Raw genomic sequence first — 12,768 nt, 5'->3', positions numbered from 1 at the left:
AATGAATCAGACTAGGAACCATGAGGTTGTGGGTTCGATACCTGGCCTCGCTCAGTGGGTTAAGGATCTGGCATTGCTGTGGCTGTGGTGTAGGCTGGCAGCTACAGCTCTGATTCAACTCCTAGCCTGGGAACCTCCATATGCCGTGAGTGCAGCCCTAAGACAAAAGACAAAAAAAAATTAAATAAAAATTTTAAATTTTAATTTAAACAAAGACTGAATAAATTACAATATATGTTTTTAAAAGGGTGGGGGAATGCTTGGGGCATCTCCATGAAGCCAGTGTTTCAGTCCCTTGTTCCCTTGCAGAAAGCCAATGCCAAGGATACACTGTCCAAGGCCCTGTGAGATTTAATTGATGTCTGGATAAGAAGCCCCTACAGGGCATGGACATTGCCCACAGGAGAATAAGCCGTGTGTCCAGAAAGGACTGCAGAAAAAGTGCATGGACAGGTTCTCTTATGGGGGAAAGGGCAGGAGAGAAGGGACATTCTGAGAAAGGATGCTGGGGACTCACCTAGCCAGACTGTGGGCTGGGGTGGGGCATCTGTGAGAAGGAGAAGGAAGCTTAGACCCAAAGCACAGATGTGTCCAAGTAGAATCAAAGCTGAAAATTGACCCTGGGCTGATGTTTTTCACGGACCCTCTGAGGGGTCTTAGCAGATGCATTGTGATCCCCCAATCCATGACATAACAGGGGACTCCCTGAAGGTCTCATGGCTATTACCTGCGTCAGTGTGGCTGAGGGCTTTCCTTTCGTATGAGTGAAAGCCACAGCCTTTCCTGGGACAGGTCGGAGGCCATCGCCCTGGAGGTGTGAAGATTCTGGGGTGTACATGGCTGCCTGAAATCTCCCTCTGGGACTATGCTCCAGACAGCCATGCCCTTGCAGGCTCACCAGCCTTCCATTTATCACCTACCTGCCATTCCTCCATCCTTTCCCTGCTCCCTCCTGCTGATCAAGGTACTTCCTGGTGAACTCTTTACCATGAATTTTTTTCTCTAGGTAGATGCCAGGGGGGACCCATGCAACACACCCATCGAGGCTGGTGCTGTATTCACCATGACATCCCTGAAAAGCGCTGCCCATGAGAAGGAGGACACAGGAAAAACTGGTGAATGGTTGAGATGGATGAATGTTCCTGCAGAAAAGAAAATTTTCTATTGTTCTGTCCTCAGAATCAAGTTCCTCCTGACATGAGCATGTAGCTGCCACTCCTTGGCTTCTGCCTGGTGCTCCCCTGGCAGGTGGGGAGAGGCTCCAGCAGCCAAGCTCATCCTCCAAGACCAGGGCCAGAGGCACACGTGGTGTCCATTTCCGTCGAGGGTGAGACAAGGAGCCGGTAGCCTTCTCCTCACCCTGGGGAGGTCCCTCCACTTCTCTCTCTGGCCCTCAGGGCCCCTCTGCTCTTAACCCCTGATTTCCCTCCTTCATCCTCGCTTGGCCACAAGCCGTTTCCTGCTCATAGGAGGCAGGATAGAGGCTCTATGGGACATAGTGAGAAATGGGGATGCATCCAGCAGGAACCCATACACCAGGACCTGCTGTACTAGATTTATTATCAGCCAGCCTGAGCCTCCTCAGAGGCAAGGACAGCAAGAGCCAGGAAGCTTTAATTACGGCAAAAGGCCACTGCAGGGACATTTTCAGAGCAGTCCGTCATCTGAACCCTTAAGAAATTATATAACCTATGGGAAATGCCTGGCTGCTTCTACCTCAGCCTCCTCTGCTTGTTTCCCAGTCTTGAATTCTTGACCACACTGTTTTTTCAAGTGTATAGAAGCGAAGCTGAGTAGAGAGTCTAAACCCTGTTTTTGTGGCAGCCATGAGCGAGGTTACGTCATCCTAGGGCACAGCTGAGTTACTTTGTATAGGTTTCCCCTCCAAGAAGGTCTGGAGGAACAGGAGACCCTAATCCTAGAAATTATATACCATCCACTTTTGTGGGCTTTGTTTGAGTTAGCCTAGAAGGGAAGGAAATGGGACTCCCTGGTGAACATGGCTGATGACTGGGGAGAAATGCAATATCTTTTAGGAACATTGGAAATACATCTGTGGTCCTGATGCTCATTCACTCACTCATTCCTTTAAGAATGACAAGCTGGACCCTAAAGTTAGAGCCCCACAAGGGTATTCCCCTCTCAATTAATAAACACATGATACCACAAAGCAAAACCACCTAGAGATTTACGTGAGGTATGTGATGGGGCAAGTGGAGGCACCTGTGTACCTGGCAGGTGTCAGGAGGATATAAAGGAAGAGGTAGCCCTCGATCTGAACCATGTTATGCTAACGCAAGAGTCTTCACTGTGGCCAGGGGAGTCTGGAAGGGTACATTCCTGGCAGAAGGGACACTGTGGACAAAGGCTTGGAGCTGCCCGGTGGCCTTCTGTGTCCAAAACCCAGTGCGTGATGGCTCAGCACTGAGAGGGAGTGGAGCCGGGAGGGAAGAAGGGAGGGAAGGCTAGAGAGGGAGAGGTTTTATAAAATGACACTAAGTGGGTAAACTCTATCCTGAAGGCCAGTCCATTGATGGGCTTTCAAAAGGAAGGGCAGATGGAGTCTGACTTTGTTGAGATGCCTGAGCTGGTGGTAGAGAGTGAACAGGAGGAGACCAAGATGGAATCTTTCCTAGAATGTACATCTTCAGAAAAAAAAAAAAACAACAACCTACCTACAGAGAACTCACTTGAGGAAAGGTGATCCCAGCATGACTTTCTGCATTGGCCTCATCAGGATGGTCCAGACATTGGAACAGTTGTTCCTGAGGGAGGCGATGACCCTGTGCCTAGTCTAAGAGACCCCCAGACCCCCGTCTCTCCAAAGAGAACACAATGATGGGAGGCAGGTCAGGGTCTCCTCGGTCTTGTGGGGGTGTGTCATTCAGGGGGACACAATGCTTTTCATCCTCCCAACCCCCCCGTCTCTAATAAAATGCAACCCCATCAAAAAGTCTGCAAACAATAAATGCTGGAGAGGGTGCAGAGAAAAGGGAACCCCATTACACTCTTGGTGGGAATGTAAACTGGTGCAACCACAGTGAAAATCAGTATGGAGATTCCTCAGAAGACTAAAAATAGAATTACCATTTGATCCAGCAATCCCACTCCTAGGGATTTATCCAGAGAAAACCATGACTTGAAAAGATACATGCACTCCAGTGTTCATTGCAGCACTGTATACAATAGCCAAGGCATGGAACAATCTAAATGTCCATCAACAGAGGAGTGGATAAAGAAGATGTGGTACATATACACAATGGAATATTACTCAGCCATTAACAGGAACGAAATAATGGCATTTGCAGTAACAGGAATGGATCTAGAAATTAACATGCTAAGTGAAGTTAGTCAGACAGTGAGACACCAACGTCATATGCTGTCACTTACATGTACAATCGAAAAAAAGGACACGACGAACTTCTTTGCAGAACAGACGCTGACTCACGGACTTTGAAAAACTTACAGGTTGAGGGGATGGGCTGCGGGTTTGGGAGGAAATGCTATGAAATTGGGTTGTGATGATCGTTGTGCAACTATAAATGTGATAAAACTCACTGCGTTAAAAAAACGCAACCCGGAGAAACTGATGATTCCACAAATAACATGGGCTTTGTGTTTTACTCTTTTTAGAACCTCTAATGTGACCACAATGTGATATAATTTGTAATCGGCTCATGGGAATCAGAGGAAACTGAACACATCTCAGCAGATATGCTTTATCATCCACCACACGGCCAGAAGCTTTAGCGGAAAGATGGGCCGACATCTCTGTTGTGTGTGTGTGTGTGTGTGTGTGTGTGTGTGTAGAGGTTTTCCTCGGGCAGGTGAGGGAAAGAGTAAATAGGCAGCGTCTCTGCCCCAAGAAGGGCCTCAAATACGTGAGATGCCCTCTGACTCTGAAGACCTTCGGAGGGGTTTCAACAACTCTCACTGATGCCTGAGCCTCCAACACTGTGAAATGAGGATTTTCAAAGAAAGCAAGTAAGTAAATTAATAAAACAACAAAAAATGCAGGCTCAGATAAAGAGGCTTTATTCAAAATGATTACAGCAATATGAAATGATCTGGCAAGAATCGGAAGCTCAGGAAGAAGAAATTTTCCTTTGCATAGAAGAGACAGGATGCTGCAGGAAAAGCAGGATGGGATGAGCAGGTGTGATCAGACAGGTGACCCGGAGATGTCTCTCCTCATGGTCAGCTGATTCCAGAGTCTTTAAGGAAGGTTGTTTTCACTTTGCTTGTCCACTCTTAGGCAGGAGGCTAATATTCGGATCCTGTGGTGAGGAGAGCAGCTTAACTAGAGTTTAGTTAAGTCCCTTTAACAAGCATTTTCTCCCACTTTATAAGTGGGGAAAGGTTCAGCTAACATTAATAATATAAAAGAAATAATTTTGAGGGACTGTGTCTGCTTTGGCCCAGGTAATATATAGAGACACACAAACACACAAATACATATGCATGTATACACATGTATGTAGATTTGTGTGCATAAATATCTATATAACAAACTTCACATACACTTCCTATATATATATATATATATATATATATATATATATATACACATTCTACTGCATCTGTATATATCTGCTGTATATCCACATAGCTACAAAATATATACATTTTGTATACTATGCTCTGTGTTTTGCAACACTAAATAATTACATAAAGAATGTCTCAGATTTTATAATAAGATCAAAAAAAGGAAATTTTATATTTGGCAGGAATAGGGGACACAAGATGGGAAAGAAAAATTGTAGAAGTATTTTCCTAGCGCGTCTTCCCCACGGCAAGATCTGGGAAGCAGAGATGCTGGGGTAGAACTGGTGTCTGTTTCTGCCGAGGCTCGCGGGTCACACGGACGTCCCCACCCAGGGATGATCAACCTTATTTCACGTCATGTAGGCAGCCACACGCCCAGCCCCCACACAGCCATGCAGGGACAGGGGAGGGGGCCACAAAAGGGGCCCTCGAATCCTACCTACCTGGTGAGCTACCATAGAAATATACTAGAAACGGAGACGAGGAGTTGCCAGAAATTCTGCTGTACTTGATCGTCATCACATTGGACGTAGACAAAAAGACAATCGCTGCACCTGCACACAGCTTTCCATAGCTAGAGGCCGATAGCAATCCATCAAAGACTTCCACGTACTCCCTCCCGCAGGCGAGGCTGGTGGGCAGAGGGAAAGGCAGCATCGGCATTGGGATCCTGGTCCCTCCTGCAGGCAGCCGCCCCCTCCTGGGACTCGACACAGTCACCCCCCTCTGCTCAGCAGACCTTCCAGGCCTGGTGGCCCCCAGGGAAGGAGAGTCAGCCTTCGGAAGAGGGGACAGTCGCCCAGGACCCTCCCGCCTCCCCCTGAGGACTTGCCTCCACCTGGGCTGCAGGGGACTCCCACATCCCCTGGGCAGCCCCACTTATGGCTCAGGGAAGCCCACGCAGGACGCTGGGATCAGGAGTCACCGTCCCTCAGGCCACTTGAGTGTCACGACACAGCCCACGCTGTGGAGTGTTTCCTTGGGCAGCAGCCACTGTGTCAGGTGAGGCCTCAGACATGACATGTGACACCACTGCTGGTTCCCCCCTGCATCCCGATACATGGGGCCCAGCCCCCCAGCTTGGCCTCCAGGACCAGCAGAGGCGAGAGGGGCGTCCACCTCCACGTGCTTGGGCCAAGTGCACGTGGATTGTCAGCCTCCTGCTCAGGCCTCCCGTCTCTGTCTCCTGCCCCTCAGACCCGACCCCAGCCTGTCATCCTCACTTAGCCACCAGCGTGTCCCCCACACAGGAGGGGCCCGGGCCTCTCTGGGCTAAAGCAGGACACGGCAGGGACGTCTCACCAGGACACACACTTGGCAGACTTTATGCCACTTTGCTCTGGGACAGACTGATTCCTTTCTTGGAGCCAAGGATGGTCAGATCCAAAATCAGTCTTTGCAAAAGTCCACTGGACAACAAGAGGAAGTTTTCAGAATAACCCGTCCCTCTGACCCTTCTAGAAATGGTGATGCTTTTGATAATGAAAATGATAACGCCTGAGCCCTCACCCTGATGTGGTCTGGGGAGACGGTGTCAGCCCTGCTGTGAGGCAGCATCTCTAGTTGTCCTCATGCTGCCGAGCAGCCCCTGAGCCTGGTGGGGGTCCTGCCCCTGTGGAAGGTCTGGAGGGGAAGGGCCCTCAGTCACAAGATAAGATCACTCATCACAGCCACTGCTGTGAGCTGTGTGTCACTCAGTCTGCCATTGATGGAAATGCGGCTCCCACGTTAAAATCTGTGAAGACTAATCTGCTATAGAAATGCTGGAGGAGTTCCTGTCATGGCTCAGTGGTCAACGAATCCGACTAGGAACCATGAGGTTGCAGGTTTGATCCCTGGCCTTGCTCAGTGGGTTAAGGATCTGGCTTTGCCGTGAGCTGTGGTGTGGGTTGCAGACACGGCTCGGATCTGGTGTTGCTGTGGCTGTGGCTACAGCTCTGATTCAACCCCTAGTCTGGGAACCTCCATATGCTGTGGGAGCGGCCCTAGAAAAGGCAAAAAGACAAAAAAAAGATAAAAGAAAGAAAGAAATGCTGGAACTATTGCTACCATGGAAAATCCTTCTGTGGTCGTATCATTTCATTCATTCTTTTTTTCAATCCCTGGCCTGGGAACTCCCGTGTGTGCAGGTGGAGCCAAAAAAATTAATATATACATACATACATTAATTAATTATGGCAATATGATATTGTCATATGGACTTTGTGATCTGGATTCACAGGTATGTATATGTATGTATGTATCATTCACTCTTTCAACCACTTACTGTCCTTTCTTTCATTCATTCACTCATTAGTTAGAAAAATCGACCCCATTCTGGGAGAGTCAGAGACATGGGCAGGAGTGAGAGTATGCTGTGAATTCCACCCAGAGTTTGGCACGGGGTCATGAATGGGGACAAATCAGAGAGAGATCTGTCCTATGGACAGAGTCAGAAACGGGGTATCAAGGAATTCCCACTGTGGCTCAGGGGTGACAAACCCCATTAGTATCCATGAGGACACAGGTTCAATCCCTGGCCTCACTCAGTGTGTTAAGGATCAGGGGTTGCTGTGAGCTGTGGTGTAGGTCACAGATGCGGCTCGGATGCCATGGTGCTGCACCTGGGAACTTCCACATGCTGCAAGTGTGGCCTCAAAAAAGACCAACCAAAACATTAGAAGAAATGGGGTATCAGGGGTGATGGAAAAATTTATCCTTGAGTGAAATCCTGAAATAGGAAATGAGGCCCTGAGCAGCTGGCAAGTGAGTCTGGAAGAGGTGGGGGATGATTCCAGGCTGAGGGGACCGTGGGAGCAAAGGCTCGGAGCTGCCCCACAGGGTGCTGGATCCCCAGCTCAGGGTGTTATGGCTCAGCTCAGGGGGTGGGTACAGAAGGAAAGGGTGATCCAGTGGTTTCATGAAAGGACGTGAAGGTCCATTTAAGAGGCAGGGGGGCCATTGAAAGTTAGCAGGAGTCAGGATGTGTTTGGAGGTGTGTACTGGAAGCTTCAGAGGTGAACTGGAGATGGTGAAAAGGGACCCCTTCCCACAAAACTACAACCTCAGCCAAGAGAACTCACATCCTGAGCACTCACTTGAGATACGGTATTGCCATTCGGACTTTCTGATCAGGTTTCATCAGGATGGTCCAGGTGCACAGATTCTTCTGCCTGTCAGTGTTGGAGATGCTTCCGGACGTGTCCTTGATGACGCGCCCACATTCATCAGGGCCTAAGACAGCAAAAGGCATCAGGTGCCCAGAAGCAGCACCAGGTGCATGAGAGACTGAGCCATCCCTGGGCCCTGCACCGTGAGTAATCTTGCTAAGTTCCCTATTTGCTCCATCACAACCCAACAGCCATGGTCCAGGCGTGAGGAACCACCAAAAGGCGGTTTGTATGATTTACTCTTTCAGAGATTTTAAAGGGACTCATACTCATCACTACAATTTATTTGCACAAGTGAAAAAAAGTAACACCTCTTCACCAAATCAATCTCTATCATCAACAGTGTCTCCAATGGGAGGTGAGCCCATGGAGACAGAGCCCTCAGCCTGGCCCCCTGCAGGGCCCGTCCATCTGCAGCTTGAGAAAGAGCAGGAAGTGGGTCTCTGGCCCCAAAGGAGCCTGACCTCTCAGAGCCTGAGCCCCACTCACTGTGGGGACCTGCACAGAGGGGCTGCAGCGCCTGCTCAGCGATGCCCCAGCTCACATCTGGGAGTGAGCAGAGAGAGGGCACTGCCCCAGGCCTGGGGCCCCTGCGGCGCTCAGGCGCTGAGGGGCTCAGCCAGGCCTGGACCTGGGACCCCAGGTGCACCCCCACTCTGCCTCCTCCTGCCCCGACAGGAGACGCCCCCGCCCTCTGCCCCGACCCCTCACCATGACCCCTGTCCTCTCCCTCGAGGTCCCATTTCTGACCCTGAACGTGGTGCCGCCCCTCGGCCTCCTGAGTCCAGCCACTTGGGGGGCTCCCTCCCCTGTGACGCCTGCGCTGCGGAGACCAGGCTCCTTCTCCTTTCCCCCTGAGCTGCTGCTGGCTCGGGAGGGGGGCGGGTCGGGGTCTTCAGAGGCCTGGGGAGGTGGGCTTAGGGATGGTTAAGACCGAAGCAGACTGTTAGGTGGGGAAAACCACGGTCTTTTGGCCAAACGGGTTCCTGGTACATTGGATTCCCTTGTGGAGCAGCCGTGTGTGTTCGAGCTCCGAGCACATCTCTGTGTGAGGAGGGGACGTGGGGACGTAACGTTGTCAGCACTTACCATTGATCCGTGCAGTTGAAACCAGTGTGGCTGAAAGACACCAAAACAGAAAAACACCATGACAGCGGGCAGTTACAGACGGGTCAGATCAGAGAATGCAAAATGCACACCGCTGTGCAAGGACCCGAGCGCCAGGGACGGGGCTGAGCAGGAGGAGCGGTCACTGTCCTCATCCCGGGGACCGTCCTGGTCTCACAGGGGAAGGACGGGCAAGGGGTCTTCCAAGACTCGCTCGTTCAGCTTGACGTCCTTGTTTCTCCAGTTCTTCCCAGTTTAAGGCTACCTTCCCTCTCTGGAGCCAGAGTTGGAAAAGTCAGCATTCTGGAAGGGACTGACTCATCCGCTCAGTCTAGGAACTTCTGGTCCCAGCACCAAAGGACCCTTTTCCCTAGAAACCTCAGACCTGGTCAAACCATGAGTGTGGGTCAACACACTATGACCCAAATATTTCTTGTACATTCTTTAAAAAGACCAGTGATGAATCTGAAGTTGGAGCAAACACATTGAAAAAAATTTTGAACTGATAAGAAATGAACCATCTTAATTTACAGAGTTTTTACTCTCTCAGGGACCTGGGTTAGGCGCTAAGGTCCAGGACTGTGAGCTCAATCACACAGCCTCTAAGGGCTGACCTGCCCTGTGGCTTGTGTCCATGACATGACAAATGGGCACAGCCGAGCTCCGAGGCAGGTGGCCCTGGGTCCTGTGGGCATGAGAGCTGGATGGCTCTACGTGAGTTTCCTCTCCCACAGCTTCAATCCCTTTATGTATAAAAGGGAAATAACACCACTAGCGAGAACAGTAGCAGCAAATGCTTCTTCGGGTTTTGGAGGATAATCCACACACCCAGGGCTCAATGCCCAGCCCCGGGAGGCTCTCCACCACATTTGCCCGCCACTGGCAGCTTTTCTTTTTTTAGGCCTGCACCCATGGCATATGGGATTTCCTGGGCTAGGGGATGAGTTGGAGCTGCAGCTGCCAGCCTATGCCACAGCCACAGTGACTTGAACCCACAACCTCATGGATGCTAGTCCGGTTCCTAACCTGCTGTGCCACAACGGGAACTCCCACTGTCAATTTTTAAGATATTCTGTTTATTTCACAAACTAGATGATATTTCTTTCCTCAGTAAATAGAAATCCACAAATGCTCTGGAAACTCTTTGACCACAAATGTCAACCACGACACTGGGAGACCATCTCCAGCTGCCCTTCCTGGACCCTGAGGTGGCGTCAGATTGGGGAGGTTGGGGGTGCCCACAAAGGAAACCACCCACACTGTCATATCCTCCACGTCTCCAACAGATCGAAATCAAGGTTCACCTGAAAGCGGGCTTCAAGTTCAAACCCTAAAACCTCGCCATTGCTTCAAGTGACATTTCTGGACCAGTGCCTCATCTGCAATGAACTCCTCGTGTCTAAATTTTAGGTCCAGGCCAGAAACACAGAGAACATGTTTCCCTTGAGGAGTTCAGGACATGTCCCCCCCAAAATGTAGCACCTTTGCATAGTGATGATTTGAACTGAAGGCGCTTGAGGAATAGCAGGTGCAGGAAGGACTCTGATGGACCCACTGCTCCCTACAAGCTGCCCACGGACTTGCCCAGGAGAACGGCCCTCCCTGTACCAGGGGGAGAGGCAGGTCCTCAGCCCACGAGCCTGGAATGGAGGCCGACAGGGACCTGAGCTCACACACTGACAGCCCGAACCTGCCCTTCCCCTCGGCCCCCCATGACTCCTGTCACCACTCACAGTCCTGTGCCTGAGGGCAGAGGACAGGCACAGGGAGGAGGAGGAGAGCCTGGGGAGGAGGCAGCCCCTGAGCTGAGTGCAAAGGGCAAAGGTGAGCGGGGGGAGGGGGAGGAGGGAGGAGAGTGAGGACAGATGAGAAGAGGCGCCTGAGCAGAAAAGGGGGCAGAGGATGAGGGGGGACAGAACTGCACAGAGAGCAGCAGGGAGCCGCAGGCAGATGCTTCCCTGAAGAATGGGCGCCCGTGCCCCTCCCAGCATCCACAATCAGAGCGGGTCTCCCTGGGGGGGTCCGGGCAGTCCCAGCGCCCAGCCCCCTGCAGGGGAGGGACTGTCCCTGTCAGTACAGCCTCAGCCCCTGCTGGGAGCTGCTGCTTCCCACTCCTCATTCCTTAGCATGTCTTGCTGCCAAGACTCATCCTAGGGCAGAGGCAGAGCACCTCCACCTGCCGGGGGCTTCTCCAGGGGCCCCGCTTCCCCCTCGGATGCCCCCGGCCCTCAGGTCAAGCCAGGGTCCCCCCTCCAGCACCCACACAGTCACCCCGCTGAGAACACCCCAAAGCCCAAGCTCCTCTGCTTCACCTCCTCATCCAGGTCTGGGCTGAGCCCTGGCTGCCCCCCAGGGCATCCTGGGACTTGTGCTAAGGCAGGAGGGAGGGGGCAGGGAGGGCAGGGAGCCCAGGGGAACCCAAGGACACAGGGGCCCAGAAAGGGTTTCCAAACCCAGGGTCATAGCCAGGCTGTTGGCCCCCTCTTCCCCGCCCAGCATGAGGCAGGCGTCTTGTTGGAGGGGAGTGCCTTGCAGACTGTCACCCCCAGAGCTTCTGGGTCTGCACCAAGCACCCTGCACAGACCCCCTGAGCTGCAGAGGAAGCAGAGAGGGGCCAGGAGCAAGGGCGGGGCCCGCCTCACCTGTACTGAGCAGCAAGGCCCAGGGGATGGCGCTGCCCAGCTTCATCTCAGCAGCCTGGCCCCAGCCTCAGCAGTGAGCCTGGCCCTGGAGGCTGGGGCTATATAGACCAGCCGCTGCAACCTGATCTCCTCCCTCCCCCTGGGGCCCAGGCCAGCAGGGCTGCAGGGGCTGAGGTGCTGGGGGCCTTGGCTTGCTCACAGGGAGGGGTGCCTGCTCAGCACCCTGGCCTTTCTCGGACCTTCTCTTTTTTTTCCTCTTTCTCTCTTTTTTTCCAGCTGCACCTGCGGCTCATGGAAGTTCCCAGGCTCGGGGTTCAATCAGAGCTACAGCTGCCAGCCTACTGCACAGCCATGGCAACACCGGATCTGAGCCACATCAATAACTTACCCCACAGCTTGTTGCAACAGCAGATCCTTAACTCACTGAGCGAGGCCAGGGATCGAACCCTCATCCTTACGGACACTATGTTGGGTTCTTAACCCTCCCGAGCCGTGATATGAATTCCAGTTTCTTCTTTTCCTTTCTGCTTTCCCTGGTCCTTGATGAAGGGTGACAGAATAATCACCAATGACATGGAACTCCTGATGGGGAGCCCTCCTGCCTGGGGTTAGGCTACTTTCATCTCCATGAACTTGTATGAGTCTCACAACCCCTTCAAGGAAAGTGGAACGGAGAATGGGAGACCAAGGGACATGCCCAGCGTCACAGGGTGACAGTGTAGGAAGCAGGACGAGGTCTGAGCTCCTGGCTGCCTGGTGTCTCTGAGATCCATCCTGTGTCACTCAGGACAAAGTCACATAAAGAGCCCCCCGTCTGCTCCAGGCGTGGGTCAGCAGTGGCAGGGCAGTGGCAGTGCACACCCCTGTGTGTGGGTGTGTCCACAAGGATGCCAGGTGTGTACTTGTCTCTATATATTGTATATTCTGATTCCAAGACCATGGGATTCAGTCCAAGGGCAGTGTCATTGTTATAATAACTCAACAGAAGGCCCCGTAGAAGACATATGTGCATTTTCTCAACTGGTTCCAAAGAGTATCCATATGGCTCAGATTTCTAGTAGGTGTTTACTAGGTAAATAAAAATGTACATCCACATGGGAAGTTGTGCATAAATATTCACAGCTGCAGTATTCATAAGATCCAAACACTTTAAAAACACACATTTCCAACCACTGATGAATGGATAATTAAAACGAAGTCTGTCCATGCAATGGAAATCATTCGGCCATAAAAAGAAATGGCAGCCCAACTACCTACCAGGAACTGCCTACCAAGCAGAGGCCCCAAAACATATTTGTACCCATTTTCCTGAAATTAAGGAATTC

The 12,768-nt window shown here is 51.7% G+C and overlaps 1 protein-coding gene across 1 annotated transcript; it reads right to left on the bottom strand.

Annotated features, from left to right (window-relative positions):
• Positions 1-4,019: 4,019 nt before the first annotated feature.
• LOC125116286 (major seminal plasma glycoprotein PSP-II) lies at positions 4,020-11,518 on the bottom strand. The gene is made up of 5 exons (XM_047761375.1): positions 11,444-11,518; positions 8,784-8,813; positions 7,623-7,758; positions 4,989-5,176; positions 4,020-4,277 (listed from the first exon to the last, which is right to left on the bottom strand). Exons 1-5 carry the CDS (start codon positions 11,487-11,489, stop codon positions 4,264-4,266), a joined length of 414 nt encoding a protein of 137 aa, XP_047617331.1. The 5' UTR covers positions 11,490-11,518; the 3' UTR covers positions 4,020-4,263.
• Positions 11,519-12,768: the final 1,250 nt, after the last annotated feature.

The sequence above is a fragment of the Phacochoerus africanus genome, chromosome 15 (genome assembly GCF_016906955.1).
Source record: "Phacochoerus africanus isolate WHEZ1 chromosome 15, ROS_Pafr_v1, whole genome shotgun sequence".
Taxonomy (NCBI): domain Eukaryota; kingdom Metazoa; phylum Chordata; class Mammalia; order Artiodactyla; family Suidae; genus Phacochoerus; species Phacochoerus africanus.
This window is presented reverse-complemented; position numbering and strand designations above follow the sequence as displayed.

What these genes read in the sequence shown, in the direction of transcription:
- LOC125116286 (XM_047761375.1), bottom strand. Translation starts at nt 11,489, where the DNA reads ATGAAGCTGGGCAGCGCCATCCCCTGGGCCTTGCTGCTCAGTACAG. An exon ending in GGCCTTGCTGCTCAGTACAG is followed by an intron (nt 8,814 to 11,443) that starts GTGAGGCGGGCC and finishes GGTGTCTTTCAG; the next exon opens with CCACACTGGTTTCAACTGCA. An exon ending in TTCAACTGCACGGATCAATG is followed by an intron (nt 7,759 to 8,783) that starts GTAAGTGCTGAC and finishes TTGCTGTCTTAG; the next exon opens with GCCCTGATGAATGTGGGCGC.